General features: G+C 51.5%; 2 protein-coding genes across 3 annotated transcripts in view; one reads left to right on the plus strand and one right to left on the minus strand.

The window, feature by feature from the left end:
• The window catches only part of FBXO7 (F-box protein 7), a 22,792-nt gene extending 19,828 nt beyond the window's left edge, over positions 1-2,964 (plus strand). For both annotated transcript variants that reach the window (XM_059186782.1, XM_059186783.1), the window contains exons 8-9: positions 1,291-1,328; positions 2,274-2,964. In XM_059186782.1, the coding sequence (XP_059042765.1) occupies positions 1,291-1,328; positions 2,274-2,663 (428 nt within the window). In that variant the 3' untranslated portion in view covers positions 2,664-2,964. The remainder of the gene's footprint in view (positions 1-1,290; positions 1,329-2,273) is intronic.
• Positions 2,960-25,780, minus strand: part of SYN3 (synapsin III) — a 455,052-nt gene continuing 432,231 nt past the window's right edge. Inside the window, exons 10-14 of the mRNA XM_059186781.1 lie at positions 23,151-23,253; positions 18,608-18,742; positions 17,648-17,735; positions 12,572-12,860; positions 2,960-9,435 (exon numbers count right to left, since the gene is read on the minus strand). Of these exons, the coding sequence (XP_059042764.1) occupies positions 9,303-9,435; positions 12,572-12,860; positions 17,648-17,735; positions 18,608-18,742; positions 23,151-23,253 (748 nt within the window). The 3' untranslated portion in view covers positions 2,960-9,302. The remainder of the gene's footprint in view (positions 9,436-12,571; positions 12,861-17,647; positions 17,736-18,607; positions 18,743-23,150; positions 23,254-25,780) is intronic.

Consider the following 25,780-nt stretch of genomic DNA (forward strand, 5'->3'; position numbering starts at 1 on the left):
GGTGGAACTTGGGGGTGGGGAGAGGTTACCCCAAATGTAAAAGCCCTTTGCCTGGTGTATCAAGATTTCCAGATACTAGCCTGGAATCCTGATAATGGAATTTCTTTTCTGTGTGTCAGTGTTTTTGTTTTCTTTTTTTAAAACTGATGTGACCCGTAGGTGGATCATGAAATCAATGCAATAAAAAAAAAACAAAAAACCATATAAAACAACCATTATAAAATAGTTGTAAACTTCTATTTCAGTATACGTATATATAGGTGTATACTGCATTGTGATGTAAAAAATATTTGTGGTTCCCATCAAAAGAGTGTGAGTGATGGTGCTATGTATAACATACTCTCTTGGCAACTGTAAAAATCTGGTGGGTAGACCCCCTTCCTTCTTTTTCGTACTGAGAATATTATGTAGAGTCATTTGGATTGATAAAAAACTTTTTTTTTTTTCTTTAAAACTTCAAAATCTAAGACGTGAACAACCTGGATCTTCTTCGTCCTCCTCCTCGATTGCTGAGGCCCTACATTATTCCTGCCTCTGAATCTAGAGTTCAGAATATCATTTTGTGCCAGGAGACAGCAAGTATCATCGCAAATTTTAAAAAAATTAATTATAGTCAAAAAGAAAAGATAAAATGACCAAAGTATATAGAAGAACCAACTGAAAAGCAGGCTGTGATAAAAAGGGGCAAAAAGCCCTTTTACATACATTCTCAAATTCAGATATAAAATACATCAGTCTCTATCTCATTTCCAGATTGTAGTCCATAAGCTGAGGGTTCAGATTTCATAATAAATTTCTCTATGGGCATAATGCGAGTTGTCCTGGTCATACTATTACGAGTTGGGAGAAGAAAACCCAGATATGGAAGAAAACTTGAAGTCAGCTTTCCCTCCAGTAATGATGGGCTGCGATGCACACCCGGAGTTCGTCACCCAGACAGTGTCACAGAGACTCGGGTTAGAAGAAGCGGCCACAGCCAGATGAGGCCGGGGTGGGGGTGGGAGGCGCAGCGAGGGACGGCGGGGGCCTCCGTGGGCCTCCATATTCCTCAGGGCGTCCATGCACGGACTTCCCAGGAGCAGCGACAGTCGCCTTCAGCCAGCGAGAGTGGTTTGAGTCCGGTGCAAGGACAGGCCCTACGGTGTGTGGTAAACAAATGGTTTGTGTTCCTTTTTGTGCTTTGTGTGTAAGCTTCAGTTTCCTTAGGACAAAAGCAGAAGTGCTGTTTAGTGCTGGATGAATGAAGCATTTTAAATCCTTATTTGTATTTTATTTTATTCTTTTTTGTAGATGGGACTGTTAGAGCTCGAGACACAGATTGGAAAGAAGTAGGTATTACTATTGAGGCTAATGTTAATATAAGCACAGAAATAACTAGTGAGTTAATACGTTAAAGGCATATTATCACTTTTGTTGTGTGATGAAATCTGTTTTCAGTACGTTTGTTGCTAATTTTCAGTAATTGAAAGCATTCTTTATTACCTTAGACTCAGTCTTTTTCTTAATTACATAGGAAAAGAAACATTACCTCAATGATTGTTTTTCACCTTTACTTAATATAAAATATTCTCTCTTCCTCTGTTGCAAAAAATGTTGAGTTTCTGTGCTGGAGTGGTCCAGCTGTTCAGCTCATTAGACATGTGTGCTGGGACAAGAGTACGTGTTGTTTGACATGCAGACGCCTACTGTACAAGACGGGGGCAGGGCTCCCGAGAAACGGGGGGGCGGCTAGAGAGGGGTCCTCAGCTGTGTCCGCTCACAGCCCCGCCTCTGAAGCTGGTGTCCCTTTTGTTGTAGTTTAAGTTGCGCTCCATTAGCAACGTGGTTTAGGTGAAAAAGTGTATTTCAATGCTGTCCTCCCGCCCCCCAGGACCTTAACTTTATATTTGGGGGTATGATATTCTCAGCGGATATTTAAATTTTCCACTTTCAAGAAAACCTGACCTAAAATTATATATGAGTCCAAGCGCTCTGCACTGCCATCTGGAAGTGCGTGTCCCTCAGTGATCCTGCCTTGGGAGTGAGTGTTTCTCCAGGGAGACACAGTTGCTCAGTTGCGGTGCGGTTAGAGGACACTTTGTTCGGCCTTGTCTTCACAGCTACTGCCTTATTCGTGCAGATGGAAACTGGTCGAAGATCTCTGTGTGCACCGGTTCCTTTGTCTGCCCCAGAGTGTGGGCAAAGGAAAAGTATAGAGAGAGCAGTGGAAGCAAACTGGGACTTTGGAGAAGCCTCCAGATCACTTACCGCGTGTCGTTCTTGTGTTTCTGCAGCTCTACAGGAAGAGGTACAGACAAAGGAGAGAAGCTCAGAGAGGTCGCCGCGTGGTGTTCCCACCGCCGTCGCCCCACCCCATGCCGCTCGGCCCCAGCCCCTGGCACCCCAGGCCTTTCCCTCCCAGCTCTCTCCTCCCTCCAGGAATTATTGGTGGAGAATACGACGAGAGAGTAACACTTCCCTTTGTTGGGGACCCCATCAGTTCACTCATCCCGGGGCCCGGGCAGACACCAGGCCAGTTCCCTCCATTCAGACCACGTTTTGATCCCATTGGCCCGCTTCCAGGACCGAGCCCCACCTTGCCAGGGCGAGGTGGCCCGAGTGACAGATTTCCCCTAAGGCCCAGCAGGGGTTGGCCACCCGACAGCCGGCCACCATTCATGTGATTGATTGTAATCTTCTGGAGCTTGTTTGGTTTTTTGTTTTGAAAACCGCAGATGCCATCTTGTCAGGGTGTTGATCCCCAGCGCTTCCTGATTGTGACGCTGAGGAACGCGCTCCCTGTGGCCTTTCCGTAGATACTTAAAGCTCCAGGGGCGGTGGGGCCCGCAGGGTCCTGTAGGACTGGGTTGGCCTTGGAAATAGTTGGCTCCTGACCTCCCCCCCTCTGAGTTCTCCTCTTGAGTGAAAGTTGTTCCCTGATACATGTTCTGCACCAGATTAAAAAAACATTAAGTATAAATCACACAGCAGTCTTAATTTTTATTACAGAAAGAGAATAAATACTCAGAACAGCTTCACAACATTACTTGGAGGTTTCAGAGTGATTAGAGAACCCATTCAGTGCCATCAGATTGTGGCGGGCGATTTTGTAAAAATTCTTTTTCAGGGGCACCTTCTCTTCAAACAGAATCATTCGCAGAAGCCTGATTTATAAAATGAATAAAAGCCAAGCTAGCTCGGTTGAACTGGACTTGGGGTGGGTGCTTTGGACACCCACCTGCTCCGTCCACCTCCTCTCCCTGCAGCGCTTTCGCAGCTTCTCTGGTGGGACTTCTGGGCTCTGCAGCAGCATTTCTTGACAACCGTTGGGTTATAGGGACTCTTTGTTTCTGGCTTCTCCTGGAGTGGAGTTACGATTTTTTTTCCTTGTGTTTGGAACACTTGGTGCCTGATTTGTAATCTGAACAGGTGACAGCTTTTAACATCCGTTTCACTGCTTTGAGTGCTGGTCAAATACTTGTTTTCAAAGACAGCGTCTTATTCTTGGAAGAACATTTTGCTTTTAAGATTTAAAATGCACAAAATTCAGGATTTATTTATCTTACAAGAAAAAGGCCAAACACACATGTCTTATCGTACAACTATACAAACATGCTATAGTGACAAATGAAAACCTGAATCACAACACAGAAAATAAAACCCCATTAGTATTTGCAGACAATATTTAGGAATATTGTCAATGTCTTCCTGCTTTTTAAAAAATCTGTTTTGCATATAAGGAAATGGCTTGGAATGTTCTATGCCGTAAGAATATTTTGAGTCCTACATACATGTGAAAATATTTTTTTTTGCTACACATATAGTCTTTTATTCCCATCACAGTGAAGAAAATTCAGTCAATAGGATTTTCTGGAGGCCATGCCGCCTGTAGTAGCTTAATGTACCTAGGCAAAGGATTGGGGCTTTAACATTTCTTTCTGTGATATTTTGTGACAGCTGAGCTATAGGACAGCTTTTCAAAAAAACAAGTGTCCACTAGATGCAGTGTGGCTCTAATTGGGTCTGGGCTGAAGAATTACCTGAAGCTTTGGTGGGTCCAAGTACACCCTCCTCTATCTCTACACTTCTCCGTGGGTGTCTGTGGTGGTAGGCTGCAGTGTGTGTGTGTGTGTGCACGTGTGCACGTGCGCGTGCACGCGCGTGTGTAGTGGGAGAACATAGTGATGACCAGAAGCACCAAATACTATAAAACAATGAGTTTGCAAAATGCAGTCGTATTTGAAGGGCCCTCGAGAGGTCCACGAATGGTGCTGGTGTCCGGTGGCTGCAGGGGCTCCTCCCTTCGACACACCTCCGGCTTCCGGGCCAGCGTGACACATGTCTTGGGGGAGCATATTGGCGGTGTGCCCTATGCCTGGATTTGCAGTCCTCGAACGGCAGTTTGTTCTAAATCCTTAAACCAGCCTCAAAGCTTTTCCTCTTGAATAGCTAAATTTATAGTTTAGAAGCTTGTAAACTACATTCTTTTCATTCGGCTGAAACTGTAGAGCCCTGTGTATTGCTGGTGGGTCATGAGGGTCAGATCACGGTCTGGCGGCGGCATGTGCGCTGTGTGACCTTCTGACATCACTTCGATCCTACTGGGCCGGAGGCTGGAAAGCGTTGAGCGCCACTGGAAGTGTTGCGGTAAGACGGTTCTTCGGTGGCTTGGAGCCTTAACGACTTTCTGTGGCCCCGTATTTTCCTCCTACAGTTAATTTTACTAACAGGAGTGCTCTCTCTCTCTTTCTCTCTCTCCCGCTTCTCTCTCTTTTAAACTTAGTTTTATTCTTTTTTAAGTATCAATTTGAGAGAGAGAGCACAGGCAGGGGGAGGGACAGAGGGGAGGGAGAAGCAGGCTGTCTGCTGAGCAGGGAGCCCAACATGGGACTCGATCCCAGGACTCCAGGATCATGACCTGAGCCGAAGGCAGACACTTAACTGACTGAGCCACCCAGGAGCGCCCCCTCCCCTTCTCTTTATAAATGGAAGATACGGTTTGGCATGGCTGGACAGCAAATCACGGGAGGTATCTTTTCCCTCCGATGGAAGGTTTTGTGATTCCCTCTGTAAAAATGGTTAATTTTATCCTCTCACTCTTGGCGTTCCAGGTTCTGAGATCACTGCTCAGCCTCAGATCTCAGTAATTCTTACTTTGACGGAGCCGACCCTCCACCCTTTGCTCCCTGGGCTCGGGGCGGGCGCCAGGACTTCCCGTTCTCCTTCCCCGGGTGGTGGCTGCCAAGCGCTAACTTGCTTCTGCCCGAGACGCAGCGGAAGACCGCAGATAGCAGATGCCGACACAGTGAGAGTTTGGAAATGGGAACCACAAGTGGGAAGACCGAGTAATCGGAACACAAACCATGGAAGGCAAGGGGGGAATTTAAAGGATTCACACACGTGTGTTGTACAAGGAACATTGCATTTTTGATTGGTTTTCCCTTAAAGGAATGCTGCCCTGATTTCAGAAATCACGTCCTGGCCATTCTCCTCTTCCTCTCGGCTGGCCGGTCGAGAGAGCTCTCAGCCCAGCATCTAAGAGTCCTGATCTCATCCATTTTGTCTATTTTGTCATCTATTTTGTGTGGACACACAAGGGAGCCTCTGCGCCCTTCGTGCATTCTGTTTGGTTAATGGACCGATCTGACTTGCTTGTTGCCCAAACTTCCAATTAATCTCCAACCAAACCCCAAATGCTTTCTCTTAGAGTCCAAATATTAGACTGAACCTCGGAATTTTATCACTGACTGAGTGGGAGTCGAGGACAGCTTCTGACTGTTGTCAGTAGGGTTAGTAACCAGCTGGTGTGCTCTCCAGCATGAAGAAAGCGCGTGATACAAGGAAAGTGCACTTAGGCTCTGAGCTAGTCCTCCAGCTGATTCCTCGACTGCTGCCTCCGCCTGCCTGACTCAACCGGCTTCAGCTCTGACTCTGACCCATGTCCTCTCACCCGTGCTAAACACGTAAAGCAGAACGAGCCCCTGACCTGTCCCATGACACCGAGTGAAGCATGAGCTGTCTGCTCCCTGGTGCTGGGAGGGGCGGGCTCCAAAGGGACCCAGTATGCCTGTGAAAGGCCTGGAGCTGGGGCTGTCTGCGAGGCTTTGCTGGGCTCTGGTGTGGTGCGTGGTCTGCACGGGGCCTCTCAGTCTTGGTCTCTGCTGTATGAGCCATCGTATTGTCCTGGTCCACTCGCCACGGCCTCTTCTGACTGTGCCGATGCACAGTCGGCTGCCCGCCGGCTCCTGGCCCTAGTAGCCCTGTGGCCGCCCCTGCCCCCCTGGCCACGTGCCTCATAGGGGCGGCCTCCTGGCCTCCTGGTTCTGCCCCCATTCCTTTTCAGACTCTGATTCTTTTCCTGGGCAAGTGACTTCCTCGCACAGAGGCTCTTCTGAAGACAGCCATTTTCTCCAATCTTCACACTTTGTGTACATTTCACTAGTACCTAAAACATGTCCTAGATACCTGTGCGCCAAGCAGTGTGCCCCGTGCTTGACTCACGTAGCTGCTCCTCAGGCTGCCTTCGTCAGCTTGATTTCCCCAGGGCTCCTTCCACCGCAGACTTCAAGGGAATGTCAGGAGGCGCCCCCCCGGGCTTTGCTACGGTGTTTGCGGCCGTGAGAGTGAGGGCCCTTCCTCCCTGCCTACTCGGCAGGCATGACCGTTCGTAGGGAGAGCAGTGATGGTGAGGAGAACCCCGGGGGATAATGGAAGAGAGACGGTGTGTATACTCAGTGTCCCTGGAAAGCCAACTTTACACCTAAGCCACAGAACCATCTCACCATGGCCACAGGAGGAAGACCACGGTATTCTCTCGTGCTGGTGACAGTGTCCCCTGAGGCTACCTCCTTCAAACCCCTTTGTGCGTCACTTTAGCACAAACCAAAGGGCTCTTCCTCAAGTTTCAGCCTCACTAAGTCAGCCTGGAGGGACAATGCTAGGCTTCCCTTGGGTCGAAAGCAAAACCACATACAACCTTTCAGAACCTCCACAGAGTGACGCCCTTCCTCACTTCCTTTTGTCCTTTCCCAGTCCAAAATGTCACAGCTATGAAAGGTGAAATTTTGGAAGGGGCACGTGCCAGCCCATGTGAGCAAACAGCCCATTTTGGGGCTCCGTGCTCTTGCCAAGACCACGCTTTGTCTCAATGCTCAAATTTTCCAGTGGAAGATTGCTTCCGATGTGCTGGCTGTGGTGTTATTGTCACGGATCATGTGTGCACGGTTCTAGAAATTGGGATGCCTGGCCGGATGAGAAAAGTGTGCAGTACTGTAGCTGGAGTATCTGGGAGCTTGAGCTTGAAAGTGGAGATGTTTTTAGGGAGGGGACAGATTATAGGGAAATGGGAACATTTCAGCCAGGCAATCCTGTTCATGGAACCACGGGTTCGGCTTACCAAGGGCTGAGGGCTGGGTCCCTGGGTGTACAGCATTGGGTTGTCCAATCTGGCTGTCCAATCTGGCTCCCTGGGTGTACAGCATCCCTACCAGTGCTGCTCTCACCGCGTGGCCTTCACACGCCGCTCAGCAGGGGCTGCTGGGCTGACATCAGTATGCGCTTCTGTGTGCACGTGAACTACGCAGGGAGACTGACCAGCACAGGGTCTGGGCCTTACGACCAGAAATCCCGACTCCTTTGGTCTGAAATGAAGCTAGCTGCGCCCACACTTCAAGAAACTTTATCGGGCCTATGACCCCTCTGTTGTGTGTTTTGGGTTGCATTTGATTAATTACTAAGTGAGAATCAAGTGAGGTTGACTTTTTCAGATCTGAATCTCCCGTGCATGTGAGTGATGATTGCCTCGGGTGGTTTCTGTGTTCCTGATCTTCCAATCACGTGGGCTTGGTGGTGGTGGTACACCCTGTCCTGCAAGCTTCCTCTCCTCTAGAATGTAGCTCCAGGCCAAGGACAAGTTCAGTGTCACCTCCCTCTCTCTTTCTGTCAACAGGGAGGGGAAGACGTGTCTCAAGTCGCAAGGTAGGCTGTAAGGGGAGAGCGTGGTGGCTATGTTCTAACGTCCTGGGCTCTTTTCAAGCCCAGGAGGCTGGTTCTGGCACCTGCAATGTTTATAGCACCGGGTGCGTGGGAACTGGGGGCAGCCCTGCACCCCGTCTGATCACGGGAGGCAGTCTGATGTAGGGAAAGAGCTTTGGGAAAGGAGTCGGGACCTCTGCCAGCTCCTCAGGGAACTGGTATTGTCAGATAAGTTTGGGTTAAGCAAGGTGAAAGCTCATTTCTTTACTGCAGGAGGCCGGAGGGCCTTTGACATGTAATGGGTACTACCAACTTCAAAGCAAGAAATAGAAACAGTGTTTCCTAAACATATTTGAGCATGGGACCCTTTTATAACTGAGTAACCTACCGTGCCTTGCTGACAACAGTCCCTGACATGCCAGCCTCGAAGTTGCTGTCACAGCCCTTTCTCAGCCTGAGCCATTGATCCGTGGACTCTCTCTGGCTCGTCCTCTATCTTGGAGGAGGGGACAGCGTTCCTGGAGGGAATTCAGAGTTACTCGTGGTGTAACACAGAATGGCTGGAGGAGCCCCAAGCTGACTCCCACCTTGGGAAGTGGAAGGCATTTTCCTCCTCTTGGAACTAGAGATGATTCATCGAAGAACCTGTGGTCTGCTCTTAGCTGTCCAATCTGGGCGTGAGCAGCTCTTCAAGACTTCCCCTCCATTTCCGTTGTGTTCCGGAAGGCCCCACTTGTCACACAGGATCTGATTCCTTTCCACGGTTCTCTAGATCCCACCGGTGGCCACGTGGGATGGGGTTCAGCCTGGCTGGTCTGAGGGGTGATCTCGAGCCTGGATGGAGTTAGCATGGGTAGGTAGGTACCCCTGGCTGGGCTTTTCTCCTTCTGTTTGCAAAGCACTGTCAGAGGATTATTGCCTCCAATGTCACTGAGGTCCCAGTGCCTGCACCTGATGGAAGGCAGGCCAGGCCTAGAGGGGGCCTTTGCTGGAAGGCAAGCAAAACACTAACAAGAAATGTGAAAACTAGCCACACACAGACATTTCACTTGGTTATCTAAGGCAGGGGAGCAAGCATGTGGGCAGGCAGGGTGATGTGATGCCTTTAGGGCATGATCTGAGGAACCTGGAGGCTCTCAAAGGCCCACCACTGAGTTGGCTGACGCTGGAATGTCATGATAAAGGGAGGGGGACATGTATACATACTCGGTTCCTGGGTCAAAGGCATTTAGAGAGTATATTCTCAGGCCCTCCATTCTGTTCCCATCGGGAACCAAGGCTGAGAAGGAAGGTGAGACAGGAGAAGGTCGAGTGGAACGGAGCACTCCCCTGTCCCAGCCCCGGCTGGCTTAGTCCGAGAACAGGCTGGCAAAGGACTTCCTCAGGTTGCGGATGGTTTCGGCCTTGGCCTCGTCTTCACTTGGGGTCCCGCGCTGGGAAGCATCAGATGTGCTGAGGCTGTTAGTCAGGGACTGGGATTTGCTGAAACAGAAAGGTGAGGGGGTTTGGGGGGCGACCGGGCCTGGGACACCAGTCGCTGCGGCTTGCCTGGAAGCCGGCTAGGTGAACCCAGTCATCACAAGGATGCGATGACCAGAAACGAGGCATCCCAATGCTTACGTGATGCTAAATGCATGACACACAGCCTTTCACCCGTGCAGTGGTGATTGGTGCAGAAATCGGGGCTCACACCAGGTAACTGGGGAGCGCCCAAGGCTGACGTTCTGCCCACTAAGCCAGGCTGCTCAGAGGGCAGGTGTTCCCAGCCGGCACCTCCGTGCACAGACCCGTGTGGCCAACTGTGAGTTTTCTGGATCGGCATCAGGCTGTGGTGGCTCCTCCTGTCCTTCCTCACACTAGTTGGGGAATCAGGAGGCCCGTGTCCTGGACCCCGCTCTGCCATCTGCCCCCTCGGCCTCTCCAAGTGACCTGCAGCTCAGGGCCTCCTTCGATGAAAAGGACATGGATGTAAGGAGAGCCAGTCGAGCTCACCCCGGGCCGCTTCTCTCCCACTCGGGCCTTCAGTTCCCACCTTTGCCCTGAAGCCTTTACTACTGATTTCCGCCCGCCTCGGGATTCTCAGGGTGCCCCTGTTTGAGCCTTGGTGCCAGCCTAAGTCTTGCTGATGGGGCCGTGGAGATGGATGTAACTGGGGCCTTGCTCTCAGGAGGCCCACCCTCTGGTGGGGGTGACACACAGAAGAGCTGCTGTAAAAAGGCCAAAGTGCGAGAAAGTTCCGCACAGCCTTGTCATCACCATAAAACCCCAATCCTCTCCTAAATGGGGACCATCCTGTACCCCTTGCTTATCCCGCAAGGGCCTTGTCCAGAACTAGGTGCAGACTGGGGATCTGGTAAATACTGGCCGACTTGAACTGAAACAAATAAGCAGTAAATCAGGAGTTTCAGTGTTTTTAGCTGGATTGCTATAGGGTTGGTGCTTACTATCCCCAGTTCCAAAGCCCCCGCCTGTCCTGGGATGGGCTGAGTAGAGAAAGGCTGTCTTAGATACATCTATTAATTGCCAGACGCATTCTAAGCACTAACTGTGTGTAAACCCATTTTAATCTTCGTAATAACCCTGTGGGGTAAGTACTATTGTCTCCATCGTGCGTGTGAGGAAGTCGAAGCACAGAGGGGTTGAGCCATGTTTCTGAGGTCACACAGCTTTTGCAGGGGGAGAGCTGGCATTCGAAACTAGGTGGTCTGACTCTGGAATCTGAGCTTTCAACCACGGGCCATAATTCCCAAGGTACCTCTTGCTAATACCTATCAAGTTCAGAATGCCTTTCTCCTTGGATCCAGCAACAGCCTTGCTGGCATCTTCTGTACGGCTGATCCTGCATATGTGAGAAGCAATGCATATGCAAGGTTATTCGCTGTAGCCTTCTCCGCAAGAGCAAATCAAATTTCTGTTTGCGGTGGAAGGGTGGAAGCTCTACAGAGGAATACGTACGACACAGCTGTGAAAAGGAAGCATTTTCAGTGAACTGATGGATGAAATTTAGGGTTTATTGTTAAACGTGAAAAGCAAGGATGCTGGGGTGGATAGGAAGCACTACCATTTGGAAAAAGTGGGGCTGGGAACCAACATGTATTTTTGTGTTTGTGTGAGGAAACATGGGAGGGGCGCACAGGGAGCTAAGAAGAGCGGTCACCTCTGGGGAGCAGGGGGCAGAAGGTTCTGGATGGGAATGAGGTGGGAGGAAGATGTTTCATTGTGTACCTTTGCTATTGTTGATATCTTTTAGATCTCTGGGCCACGTGAATGGATGACTCATCAAACACATTACGGTTAGCCCGATCTGCGGACTGGCCCTGTGCTCAATCCTGGCTCCTCTGCTCACCAACAGTGGGAACTCTCGCAAGTTATTCATCTCCTCCTCATACGTAAAATGTGGATAATAACAGTTACTAACTACTAAGCTGTGAGAATTGACGAATAACCCCAATTAAGCTGTGAGAATTGACGAATAACCCCAATTAGGTGAAGTACTTGGCATGTAGTAAGTAAGCAAGGGCTGCTGGGAGTGAGGCTATGCTTATCGACATCAGTGCTTGGCACTGAAGGAAGGGAGGGGCTTTCCCAAGAAAAACACATCTGGGACCTCTCTGACCTCAAACTGAGGGAGAGGCTTGAGAGGAAAGGGGACACGTATGTGTGTCATGATGAGTTGTTTACAAACATGGCATGACAGCTCCCCCCATGCCTGGGGTCTAGCCTTTCCCAGCATGGCTTGGCAGGCCCTCCTACCAAGGGTCTCTTTGGCCATGTGAGTTGCTTTGACCAAAAGCATGTAGTGGGATGAAATGACCTTGTGTGCCTTCAAAGCTGGGCCTCAAGAGGCCTTGAAGCTTCTACTTGTGCTCTGTGGGGATGGAATTCTACCATGTGAGGAGGGGGGACTCAGCCTTCTGGAGGTTGTGGCCCATGAAAGAGAGAGAGAGAGGTCCCGCTGACAGCAGATGTGTGTGTAAAGCCCTCTTGGACCATCCAGCCCCAGTGAAGATGCCAGATAACCGCAGCCATATGGATGATCCCAGGAGAGTAGGGTTGCTAGATTTAGTAAATAAAAACACAGGATACCCAGTTAAATCTGAATTTCAGATGAAGAACATACTTTTTAAAGTATAAGTATAGCCCATTCAATTTTGAGGATATACTTATACTCAAAATTATTCATCACTTGTCTGAAATGCAACTCTAACTGGGCATCCTGTATTTTATCTGGCAACTCTGTAGGAGAGACAAGAAGAACCTCCCAGCTGAGTCAAACTCAGCATAGACTGCTGAACCAAAAAACTACGAATACAGAAAGTGGCTGTTTTCTTAAGCTACTCTTTCAGGGAGGTTTGTTATGCAGCAAGAGATAACTGGTGTGTGTGTGTGTGTGTGTAGGTGTGTGTGTGTGTGTGTGTGTGTCTGGAGGACGGCAGTGGGAGCTATGCTGTACTCTGACCTCCTGAGCCCCGCCGGCCATCCAAGTTCCATCTTCTAGGCTTCGGACCATTTAAAATCTGGGTGAGGCCCTCTGCCTTTGAGTCCCGGTCCTGAGTCAGCCCAGCTCTGCCCCCAGCCCAGCTCCACCCTTGACCCTACCCAATCCCAGAGCACTTACTTGAGATGAGGATGAGGTGGTGCTGGCTTCTTGGACTCTTCACCCTGTTGGGAGACGCTTCGGCCTTGAACGGGGGGCCGGGCCTGGGAGGTGAGGGGGGCGCCTGGCTTGGAGGCCTGGTTTGGAGACGTGCCACTGGATGCCCGGGACAGCTGCGGAGAGCCTGGTGATCTCTGCTGCGGAGATCCGGATTGTGGGCTCAGGGGCTGCTGGCCTTGCGGGGAGAGCCGCTGCTGGGACGGGCTTCCGGATCGCACAGGCGCCTGGGTCGGAGTTTGGCGAGGGCCCCCTACAGGGGGAAAGATGATGATGGTCAAGTTTTTAAGATAAACCTTGTTGCTTCAAGGATGTCCATTACAGTTTTTTATAACAGTGAAAAGCTGAAAACAATATAAATGCCCAATTGCACAATTGATCAACATTAAGATACAGCTATATAATGGAATATACTGTGGCCATTATATATTGTGGCAGAATCATAGTAAATGACAGAACATTGTTGATAATATGTGCTGAATATATACCGCAGAACAAAAAGGCATCTTACAAAATAGCAGGTACAGACTTATTCCATTTTAGCACACATGTATGGATGTAGCTCCATAAAACATGAAGACTGGAAAGTTGTCCCCTCGAACCAGTGTGTCTCTAATTTTAATGTGCACACGAATCACTGGGGGATCTTGTCAAAATGAAGATTCTGATACAGTAGGTAAGTAGGTACGGGAGGGAGAGTGTTGTGGACTGAACTGTGCCTCACCCCCCCCCATTCATACTTTGAAGTCCTCACCCTCAAGGTGAGTGTATTTGGAGATAGGGCTTTAAAGGAACAAATTATTGTTAAATGATGTCATAAGGGTGGGGCCCTAATCCAATAGGACTGGCGTCCTTAGAAGAGAGAGAGACACACACACAGGTAGAGGGCCACACGTGGAAAGGCCATGTGAAGACACAGTAAGAAGGTGCTGTGCACAAGCCATGGAGAGAACTTTCAGCCCCGTTGGCACCTTGACCTTGGACTTCAGCCTCCAGAATGGAGAGAGGATAATTGTCTTTTGTTGAAGCCACTCCATCTATGGCATTTTGTTACGGAGGCCCACGCAGACCGCTACTGGCAGGCTCTGGGGTTCTGTGTCTCCGACAAGCTCCCAGGTGATCCTTCTGCTCTCCATGCTTTGAGTAAGAGGCATGGCTCAATGATTATGAAAGCGGTGGGGTTAATTCTCTTCCTATTGCTCACTGATGTTTTTCACACTGAAGATGTATTGTTTTTGAGACAATGAATTATCCCTTACTTTCCAATAGCTCTTTAAGCTTTTCTAAGAACTTTCAAAGACATGTATATCATTTGATCTAGGGAGGGGCTGGTAGGGAAGACGCCATCCTTCTCAAGGAGAAATGCACACTGAGCGTGCCCAGGGTCTCCCAGCCAGTAGGGGTAGCCACAGGAAGCTCATGGGGTCTTGGCTTCTCCCTCTCGCTGCACAGAGCCTTCAGGGACAAGCAAAGGGGCATCGTAAGCTTGGGGACATTTTAGGCACCCAGAAATGACTTCAAGTGGAACTCCAAGGCCTCAGGCACGCAAGGTGCTCTCTCCTCACTCTGGAAGCCTGAGAGTATCGGGGATCCTGACTGTGAATTGCATCTTGCCCAAGCAGACGATGCCCTGCTCCTGGGAGAGTGGGCAGCACCATGGTTGTCCTCGTCTGGCTTTGTTGAGATAACTTCAGACAGGTGAGGACACTGGGAGTTCAAAGGGATTGGCGCCTGTCTCTGGGGCCCTTTCATAATGCGTCTTCCGCTCATCTGCCCTCCCCAGGTCTTACTGAACACAGTATACCCTGAACCTAGGGCTGGGTAGCCGGGCAGCAGGCATGGTCCCCATTTTTCAAAGAGGCTGAGCCCCAGATATACTGTGACTTGCTCAAGCTGTCACTTCTATTCAGAGAGCCAAGATTCAAGCTTAGCTCTCTTTGACCCAAAAGCCCCGTTTCCATTTTTTCCTTAAAAACAACAATAACAAAAAAACCCCAAACCCCACAATATGCCATGCAGGGCTGCCCTCAGTCCTCACATCTTTGTGCAAATGAAGAAAAGGTGCTATCCTCCAGGGGTGGACCCTCTGAGCCAGGTGCAGGAGGAGCTGCCCCCCTCCCCACGCCCCCACCCCCCACAACCCAGGCCATGTCATCCCAGCCCGCACCTTTGCAGATGGCACGCCCTGCATGTCTGGTGGCTGCTGCACCACACTCGTGGCACCAGGAGCCTGGGGGCGTAACTCCATTGTGGTTTTAACTTGCTATGGGGCCATGAGTAAGTCCCTTTTCTCTGGATTTCTGGGCCCTCGTCTATAAAATGAGGCCCTCAGAGCAGCCACTCCACAGCCCCAACCCCCGCCCCACCCCCGCCCACGGTCGTTCTTGGGAGCCCCGGCAGGACCTCCGACACTGGACTGGACGGCAGCAAAGAGGAAGCAACTGGCGGCACATGGCCTTGATTTGCTGTGCACTCGCCTTTGTCACCATCTGTCCCAGGAGCTCGGAGGGCCCAGAAATCTCAAACCCAAACAGCTCAATAAATGAAGCAGGCAAGTATCCAAAAACCTCAGGGCAGCCCGAGCAGACTGCTACTTTAAATTTTTAAAAACATTTTCCCCTTGAGATACAAACCTAGGTCGGAAGATGCAAGCTAAAGGAGATAAGGATCGACACTACAGACGTGGCCGTGGCCGTGAAGGTGACAACAGGGAGGAGCAGGGGCCCGAGGCAAACGGGGAGTCCTGTTGTCCCAGGGAGCCCGTGGGATCCACAGAGGGGACACTGGCTGAGGAGGAACCCAGGCCCCTGGCTTCCAGAGCTTCTGCTCTATCCAGAGAACCTGAAATCCAGAGATTCGTGCCAGAGTTTCTGATTTCTAAATGCTGGCTTACTCTCGTGTGTTTTAAACCCACTTCTGGTCAAAGGAAACCTCTGTTTTCTACTTTTATCTCAAGTTGTCCTGTCCTCACCCCCATCCTAGGGCCAATAATATCTTGGAAAAACCTGAATCCTCATTCATTCATTTATTTATTAACTATTTGTCGAATCCCACTTAGACACCTGGGCTTCCTCAAGAGACACTCATTTCTTTTAGCATCTTGGCAAAGCAAACAAGTTAGTATTTTTAATTTCAGCACATACAAAAACCCGTTAACTTATATATAGAAAGTATTTGCCCAAGCTCAGGATTGGTGCTAAAAAATTATGAGGTTCTTTAAAAGAAAACTTCACTTTTTACGATGAGTTCAAACAAACAAGTTAATAATGTGATCCTGTTATTTTGGGAACTCAGTGAACGCATTGTTTTTTAATTAGCCTTGTTATTTTTAATCTGAATGTTAATTCAATAAGCATTTGCTTTAATTATCTTAATTGGTTTTCAATTGATTGTTTTTCAACTCACTAAAAGTGTGTTTAGCCCCATGTCCCTTAAAATAATATCTCTTTATCAAGCATGTCTGTACTCTGGGCGGGAGAGGAAACCAGAATACAGTAGCCCTCTGTTTTAAAAGTGCTCTGTTCAAATGTGTTTTAAAAAGTAAGTCCTGGGGCAGAGCGGGGAAGAAGAGGGCAGGGCGGAGGCACAGCCAGGAGCCTGGCAGGGGGATGAATAAATTATTTTTGAACATTTATAACGATGGAATTACCGCTAGGCAGGAGGGTAGTGGGGCTGCTTTCCTTCTAAGGGTGGTTAACAGTAATGATCATTAAGAACAACATGGATAGTTTAATTGTTAATAAGACACACATTGTTGATAGTAAGTGTTTAACCGTGAGAGTTAGATAGCTAGTTATTCCTAGTAAACTAACCTAACACCTGCTGGGCCTTACCCCCCCCCCCCCCCCGGGCACCTTGCTAGCTGCTTCGGCTGCACTGCCCGTGGACAACTCCCCATAACCCCCCAGGGCAGCGGTTATACCGCTGGGGAGACCAAGGCTCAGAGAAAAGACGTGACTTTCCTAAGGCTTAAGGGTACTGAGATGCGGAGGAGGATTCAAAACCACATCTATGTGCCTCAAGAAGAATCCCGACATCCAAGTGCATAGTGATAGAAGTTATGCAATTTCCCTTTTCTTAATTACTTTCTGCTTTTCTGAGAAGAGACACAGACACAGGAAACATGGACAGGGCACTTTATCTGAGACCTGTGGGAGGCGAAGCTATTTAATGTCCAAGGCTGATTTTTTCCAAGAAGCAATGAGTATGTTACTTTAATCAAAGCGACTGGAAAGGCCACAATGTGAGAGTAAAGCTTTTTCTTTCTGATAGGTTCTAAGCTGGCCCTGGAGCAGTGAGTGCGCCTGGAAGGTTCTGTCTGTGAGGGAGGCGGAGGGGCATGGGTGTCCCCCCAGGCCTGTGCAGGGGAACACCCAGGCGGTGACATTCCGTGAGAAAGTTATTTATTGCCTCAGCTACATCCTGTCATCACTAGCGGATCGTTCTCTACTAAGTGGTGGCATTTAAACAGTAATGCTGGCAGAGTTTTTGAGGAAGAATTTCCATCAACAAAGTCATATATAATGTTCCGTGTTTCTTTCTCTCCCACTCTGGCTGCTTGGCTCGTAAATCTACAATCAGGCACCACCAGTGGGTAAGAAACGGACACTTCCTCAAAGATCTGAAAAGCCAGACGTATAAACCTGCATTTTCTCACTGTGCTTCTTTGGGCAGAGCCTCCACGTTCACCTCTGGGATAAAGAGGCTACTGATGTTTTCACTGGGGAGTGCTTGGGAGACAAAGGAGAAAAAAAAAAAGTGGGGGGGTGGATAGATGAGAAAGTCCCTCACTGGGGGCCTAGCACAGCTGAGGTACTCAGCAAATTCCCCTGTCTCCCCGTCCTTCCTGTCGGAGTTGAAGGGGGTGACAGACATCACAGGCTCGTTTGTCCCGCATGCAGAGGGAGTGCCCATATTCTGTGGACACAGTACTAAGATGGATTTTTCCAGAGTGCCTTCTGGAGACCATCACACATGGACCCCTGAGGGCGTTTCAACATCCTTGTATAATCTCCCTTGGTGACTTGTTGTGGCTCTTACCTTGTGTAGGTGGCCGTGGCTGGGGCTGTCCAAGCAGAGGTCCCATGTGGGCCGGCCCGGGGGATTTTGCTGGTTTGGACTGCGGAGCCTAGAGCAGGAGAAGAAAGAAGCCTGCTGCGATTGCCACAGCCCTCTGCTTCCTGGGTGGGAGGGCAGGGCTTACAAAGATCCTGTTATCACTGAGGTAAAACTTCTGTAAGGCACACGATTCTTACGAGTGCACCATCATGACCCTTTATGTGTGCATACATCTGTGTGGCCACCACCGGGATCCGGACAGAACATTCCGGTGGAGAAGGCTGCCCCCCACACCTTCCCAGCCAGCAACCCCCTCAAGTATAACCACCATTCCGACAGCTATCACCATAGATCTGTTTTTGTGGGGGGCAAGGGGGTAGCAGGTTTTGAGACTTGCTTTTCCAGAAAGCGGAGAGCTAGCAGATTCTTTGGAGAACGATCTGGTAATCTGCGGTGAGGACCATGGAAGGGAGCTGTGTGGGAGCTTTTGAGGTTGGGGGATGGAGAGACAGAAGACACAGTAATCTCTATTGACTGTTGTCTTGGGAACACACAAAGGGCATGTGTGTACACAGACCCACGCGTGCATGCACACAACAACACACGCCCACACGCACCCGCCGCTCCCTGCTCAGGCCCCGAATGGAGGGCACAGAAGGGACAACCGACTTCTTACATTAATAATCTCTGCCTGCAGGTGCTGTCAAGGCAAGATTTCTCTACCTGTGACGGTGGAAGGAGGAAGGTCTCAGAGCCTCTGAAACTTCCCTGCGGGTGCTGGGGTGCGAGCTCGCATGCCCAGCCTCCATCCACACCCCACTCCTTTCTCCCCAGGCTGGTTCCATTCTAGAACTATCTCCTTTGGATCCAGGGACTCCCCAGTCCCAGATAGCCCAGTATTTCTCACAGGTACAAAGTCTCCTGTGCTCCTGAGAACCTCACCCAAGGCCTCAGGGGCGAGGGCACTGTGCCACCCGGCATCAGGAGCTGGCTCATTTTGGAGATGACGAGGTCAGCCATCAGCTGTCTGTCCTCTTCCACGTGCTCCCCAATCAAGGGCATTGAGCTGTCCATCACCTGTGGGAGAGAAAGGAGGCCTGAGGGAACCCCATGCCAGAGTAGCCGGGCAGCCCGGAGGGCAGTGCGTGTCCCTGGAGGGCTGGCTCAGGGCTCGGGACAGAAGCGACCACTAGATGGTGATGTTCTCCCGGCAAACACCTCGCCCAGCGCCTCCAGCCGGGAATGGTTCCCACGGAGACACCCAGATCCCGCAGTTCCGTGGAATCAGCTCTCGGGATTTAGTTCAATTCAGCCTACATTTGTTGGGCTACAGAAATGTGACCAAGGGCCAGGAAGCCTTTGCTGACCTTTTCTGCTCTTTTCTTTGGGGGAGTCAGTCTCTGCCCCCTCCTTTCCCACCTTGGCTCCTGCCCAGGCTGCGGGGCCTACCTCCTAAACTTTGGCCCAAGGTCAAGGCTTTCCACAAAGCTGGAAGCAGTGAAGGTGGGGGCTCACTTATGACCAAAAATGACCTGGGCCAGAGCTGACCCTGTGTTCGGAGAGAAGAGGGATGAGGAAAGGCCTGTTCTCAGGGGCTCTGGCAGACCATGTGCCTGGAGAGAAACACATTCCACAGGGAATGGCCTGCTTCTCGAGGAGACGAAGTGCTTATGTTGGAAGGGGTCCTGACATATTACATTTGCTCATCCGCTCTTTTTGCAGATGGGGAAACTGAGGCCTAGGGATGGGAAGCAACTTGGCCAAAGTCACACAAGGCCAACCACGGGTGCTTTTCCCAGGCACGGGCATCTGTGGACGGTCTGGAAGGGCAGTGAGGCCCAGGCAGGCATTCTCTTCCCTCCTCCACTGTGGGAATCCGGGCCTGTTCCCCCACCCCACGGCCATCAAATGCACAGCCTTGTTTCCCCTTTTCCCAAGCTCTGGACTCACCAGGTTCTCTCTTCCCACCAGGTCTTTATCTATGCCCATTCTCTCTGGTCGCTCTTCATTGAATTCCTTTTCATCCTTCCCGGAACATGAAGCTAAGCCCTTCTTCTCTATCTGGGCGACTTCTAACCAGCTGCTCACCTATACTCCTCTTTGGAGAGCTAACACATGGTGCTGACATCTCCTGCTTACCTGTGTCTCTCCAACAGGACTCTGAGTCCCTGAGGGCAGGGATGGGCCCTGGGTCAGGACTAACAGACAGGTCCTCAATAGTTCCTACGACCGGAGAGATGGAAGGTCCCTGCGCTAAGTCCTGCTCATGGTGATCAGGATACCAGTGCGTGCTGTGTTTTATTGAGCACTCATTACGTGCCAGGCACTGTTCGAAGACTGAGTGTGGATGATCTCGGACCAATCTCAGAATAGCTCCTGGAGGCAGGTACTGTTACCATCTTCATCATCATGATGAGGAAACTGAGCATCAAACAAGTAGTAAGTTCCAGGACACATGACTAGCAAGCCAGGGTCCTTCTGTTTCTCCCTGAGCACTGAAACAGCCCTCTGTGGTGAAAACCAGGAACGGGAACCTGGAATCCAAGCCAGTATTCTGCTCTAGACTTGCTGTGTGATCTTGAGCAGGTCATTTCCCCTGGGGGCCCATGTTTCCTCAAGTAAACTGGGGGGTTTGGGGGGCATTTAGGGGCCTGTGTGTCTAAAGCAGCCATGTGGTCAGGAGGCTGAGAAGCCAGTTCAAGGATGTGAATGTGGATTCTAGCACAGTCCTCGAACTGTCCTCAGTTGAGCTCCTTGAGGGTTGGGCCTGAGTCCTGAGTCCTCTCAGTGCCCAGCACACGGAGAGCCTCTTGGTCTATGTGGGGTGAACTGAGTTATAACTGTGGAATCTGTCTGGATGGACACAGGCCTGTCCTTCCTCCCCCTGACCCTACCCATCTTTTTCTGTTCTGGTTTCTGTTTCCTACACTTCCTGCAGTAGAAAACAGCCACCACAACAAACCTGAGGTCAGAGCATTTTTGAATCCCCATGGTGGACAAAGCCAAAGGAAGTGGATACTCTGGTCTCCCCAAGGAAACATTTTTCCAGTGAGCAACATCGTTCCCTGGACAGGCCATGGAGGACAAGGTCAAGGGTGTTTCCCCTGAGAATTCTACTGTGAGGATTTTCACAAAACATGTCATACAATTTTTATGTTCTCACCACAGAGGTGGCTGAAGAAAACAATATTTTTGGATCTCTTCTGTCTTTTTTACCTGACTGGGAAAAAATACCTTTTATCTTCCTGGTAGCGAGCTCCCCATCTCTTTACATCTTAACCCCACTGTAAACCCAAAAGCAAGGGGAACAACTCTGCAATGTTTCTGAGAGAAAAAACAATTTGAAAAGTCATCTTTTTTTCCCCCTGGAACATTTTGAGAAGTTGTTTACTTGTTTTTTAAAGTCCAAACCCACTAATTTTGCTTAAAAAAAAAAATGTAAGAGGTCTTTCATCCCTGACCCTCTGAATGTCTGGAGGCAGGGCGTCTGGGCCCACGAGTACAGTCTTTTGTTTCCTCAGAACAAATGTTGAGAAAACTCAAATAGGCAGGAGCTCTCAGGGCAGAGAGAATGCTAAACTCATGGGCGGGAGGGGAAGGGGAGTCAAGGAGCCCTTCCTCCATGACTGTTGTCCCCTCTCTGGATGGAAGCTCTAGATGGAGGCGTCCCTGCCGCCATGGCCACTGCTGGATTCCCATCACCCGGCTGGGGGCCTGGTGCCCTGTGCAGGGGCTCAGTAGCGAAGGACGGATAACTCCGTGTGTGCCACAGCTGAGCTCGAGTCTGCTGGTCCCTGTGAGGAGATGCTGACGCAGGAGGGCCGCGAGGGGTCTCAGGAGATGGAACGCCTTAGGCAGAGCGCCCTTGGTCCAACCCGGTCCAAAACCCCCAGGGCTTGCTCAGGAGGGCGGGAACTCGTGCTTCCAGGAGGCAGCCTGGCTTTGGCTCAGAAGCAAGCATGTGTGCAAGTAGTGCTCCTGGCCCCTCCGATACCACCTCCGAGAAGGGGTTCCTGAGGGGGGTGGTGGTTTCAGCTATGGTGGCTGCCAGAGGCAAAGTGGTTCCCAGACTCGAGAGGAGAGCTGTTTTCCAGAGCAGGACAGAACCTGCAAATACAGGACAGCTCATCCTGGGAGTTTTCTGGCCTCTCTGGGGAGGGCAGGGGTACTGTGTCCATCCAAGGGTGGCCCTTGCCCGGGGAGGGTGCCGATCCCTTCCTGGTGTGGCTGGCAGAAAGCATCAGGGCTCCTGCCCATGGAATCACCTGGCTCTGCCGTGTTGTGGGTCCCAGGGAGCCGTGCAGGCACGCGGGCCTGCAGGACGGGCTGGCTCCTGTGGTCGCCCAGCCATGTGCTTGCCATTAGCCACCCACAAGCCGGGGCGGGGCCGGGGGGAGGCCGCAGGGCTCTCCCTCACGTGTCCTGGCCTTGTGTCAGCACCACCCATCCCCTGCGGTTTGAGAAGGCCATGGAAGGGGACCCCTGCAAGGGGTCATGGGGGTGTGGCCTTGGAGATGTGCAGCTGGGGAGAGAGGGGAGAACTCTGAGGCCAGAGGGGCATTTTCAGGGAAAAGCAGTGTGTGTGTGTGAGTGTGTGTGTGTGTGTGTGTGCTGGGGGGGTAGAGCAGGGGAGAGAGGTTGGGGTGCAGAGGGGGACGGTGGGACAGGGAAGGATGGGGGGGCAGTCCTGGAGGAGAGAGGAGGATGGTGGGATTAGGAAAAGCACAGAGGGGAGCTGTGGGGGGAGGGGAGACTGTAGGACCCGGAAAGGACATGGGGAGTCCTAGAGGAGACAGGGGGACTGTGAGATGGTCTGGGGGAAGCACAGACAGGAAGTCAGCAGGGGAAGGAGAGTGTGGGCTTAGAGGCACACGGGTAGGTGACCCTCCTGGAGGACGGTGGGCGGCAGTGGGCCTGGGCGTGGCATGGGCTGCAGGAGCGGTGTGGAGAGATTCTCTCTTTCCCTTCATCATTCCTTCCATTCACACCCCGGCAGTGCTCTGTCCCCTGTGCTCAGTGCCCTCCATGACTTGTTTGTCATCCTCCTTCCTCACCAGCCCGCACACCCCATGCCTGTCTGGGTCACAGCTCTGTCCCCAGAGCCACACCCATGCCTAGCCCTGGGGAGCCCCTAAGCACCAGTGTGCCGAAGGTACAGAGGACGGAATTTCTGCGTGGGTAGGGAAACGTGCCCTGTTTACAAACTTGGACGCGGGAGATTTCAGAGGCCCAATGGCCCACAGTCTTGCTGCCTCGTGGCCTGTTGCGCTCCCCCTCCCCTTAGGCCCAGGGGTCATCAAACGTCGTGTCTGGAGCTCAGAGGCTTGAGATGCGGCAGAGAGTGGGGATGGGGAGATGTGTGAGGCCGGTGGGTGAGAAGCCTCTGCGAGTCGGCCGCATGTGCCCAGACCCCCAGGGCTAAGGACAGAGCCGACCACGCTGGAGACGGCACGTGGATTCGTCCCTCCGGCATGCCTGTCCTCACCTCAATGATGTAATCTCTGCCATCCTTGCTGTGGACGGCCTTGACGGCGCAGATGTCCAGGCCGCCAAACATTTCTGAGCAGCTGTCCACCCACAGCCTGTACCTGCAGGACGGATAGACAGACAGTGAACATCGGGGGAGGGAGCAGGAAGGGGGAGCAGAGGGAGAGAGACAGGTAGAGACAGAGAGAGAGACACGGACGCATGGATAAACAGGCCACAGGACAGGGAGAGACGGGCGCATGCGTTCAGAGACGGACAGGTAAAATAACAAGAGACAGAGATGCAGCAAGACAGACAGAAGGGAAAGGGAGAGGCAGCGGGAGGGACAGAAGGGCGTACAAACAAAGCAGAGACGCAGATGATAGAGAGAGAGAGAGAGAAAGGAGAGGGACTAGAAAGGGAGCCAGGAAGCAAGAGAGAAAGAGGAAAGATGAGGGGGAGAAGGAATGAGAGGTGGCAGAGGTCTCAAGACCCAGCCCCTGTCCCCTCCGGACCCGGCTGGCTCGGTAGTAGTGGGGAGCTTGTCCCCACCCGGAGACATCTTGGACACCCGGCCACTCCCTTGATCTTTTTCCCTTGGGAAAGCTGCTTGAAGGGCTCAGAAATCCCTCCCAGGCCGCCCTCCGAGCCCCAGCGACCGTGCTCCATGAGAGCCGGCAGGGGACAAAGGGTGCATTCTGCCCTGAGCCTGGGGCGGGCAGGCAGGGGAGCCTGGCAGGCTGCTCTCCCGGCCGGGGCCTGGCCCTCTGGACCCAGTGCTTTTGTTCCCTTTCCAGCCACTCGAGGGCTGCAAGGTCAGTTTGTTTTGCAGGGAAAGATCTCAATGCTGGACTCTGACCCTGCAACAAGGGGACGGTTGTATCTGGAGAAGTCTTCCCGGGCCTACACTTGGCTTCCCTTGTGGTGGCTGGATTTGGAAGTCACAGGGGACTTTGTGTCAATATTCTTGCTTTTCTCCTCACTCTCCAGGGTCACATGGGGCACGCCTGCTCTGAGATCTATTTGTGTCTCTGAGCCATACAGCCTGGAATGAGGAGAGATCATGGCCGGAGGGTTCTTAGAACCAACTCTCTCATCCTTATGGCCAAGTCCGATTGAGGGCCGGAGAGGCAGAGAGGCAGAGCAGCTTGGCCAGGTCACACAGCAGGATGGTCATAGAGCCAGGATTACACAGATCTCCAGGCTCTTTGCTCAGTTCTTTCATTCAGCTGTAGCAAGGAGCATATGAGATTACAGAAAGAAAAGGAAGGATGAAAACTCACACCTTTTCACCTCCTGATAGGTACCAGGCAGGCTGTCTGTGCGGGCTGACCATTCTCTAACCCCCACCACAACTCTGTCAGGAAGGTTGAACCCATCTTTCTGAGGGGACAATGAGGCTCAGAGAGCTTAGTCAGTCACATGCTGGCTTCCAAACCTAGATTCTGTCTGATTCCACAATCCAAGCAAGACACCCTTCCTCCCAGTCGGGACACAATGCAGCCTGTTCTCTCTCAGCAGGGCAGACCAGTGACCTGAAGGCTTGCTAGTCATTTCCTCAATAATTTTGGGTAAGCGTCTTCTTCTTGAAGCCTCAGTTTCCTTATCTGAGAAATGGGAAGGCCTAGGTATTATTCTCATTGTGCATCAGCATCACCAGGAGAGTTAAGCAAACACACGCAGAGTAAACATTTAGCTCTGGGGGCCCTGCCCTATGTTAGAACACTCTCTCCATGCTTTTAAAGCTTCTCATTGGATTCCTTTGGCAGCCACCATTGAGGATGACCTTTGGTCCTCAGAACTCTAAGAGCCCCGGGGCTCTCTGACCAGGGTCCCCATATTTGGCTGTAGTGGCTGACAGGTGAGGCACCTTCAGTTTAAGGAGACTGGTGCCCTGAGACACCTTCCTAAATCAGGTTTCTTCTCCATGAAAGATGGAAGTCTGGACCAAGACCCAGAGAAAACTGGTTTCTAAGAGGCTGTTTTCCAACGATGAATTCCCAGAATACCTACCAGTTGCACCCCATGGGGCACAGACCCCCCCTTCCCTGGGCCAAGGAAGGGGCTTTATGGGTGGGGCAGTGTGGAAGAGACTGGAGACCATGGGTCCACGCTCCCCTCCAGCTGGGTGGGACCAGCACCGACCAAGCCACATTGCTGGTTTTGCTGAGGAGTCAGGCTACTTGGCAAACAGGCCAGGTGGAGAGAGGAGCCAGAGCCTGTTGATGGGCCACCAGAGATTTCCCCCATGGAGGTGGGATTGGGGAGCTCTGACCCAGCCTTTGGGAGTACTGCCCATGATCTACAGAAGGGAAAGTGAGTCCTAGGCCCAAGTGGACCCGGGCTTGATGTAGGCTCTTGCAGGCCCACATGGCCGGGAACTGGGCAGAGCTGGGGATATGGTGGTCTGTTGGGGCCATTTGTGAGCATCTCATCAGGCATCTCAGAAGGCTGGGCTCACGTTCTGGAAAGGCCATGGGGAAAAGGACCATGATGTCCTGTGGATGCTCAGTGGGAGAAGGAAGTGACTGCCTCCAACCAGATGATTTGGGCCATGAGCACACCCCTCTCCGAGGCCAGAGGGCATTCGTGGGCCCCCAGAGTGAGGGCCTCAGCTGCCCCTGGGGGCTGATGGGAAGGAAAGGCAGC

The sequence above is a fragment of the Mustela lutreola genome, chromosome 8, assembly GCF_030435805.1.
Source record: "Mustela lutreola isolate mMusLut2 chromosome 8, mMusLut2.pri, whole genome shotgun sequence".
In the NCBI taxonomy this organism is placed as follows: Eukaryota; Metazoa; Chordata; class Mammalia; order Carnivora; family Mustelidae; genus Mustela; species Mustela lutreola.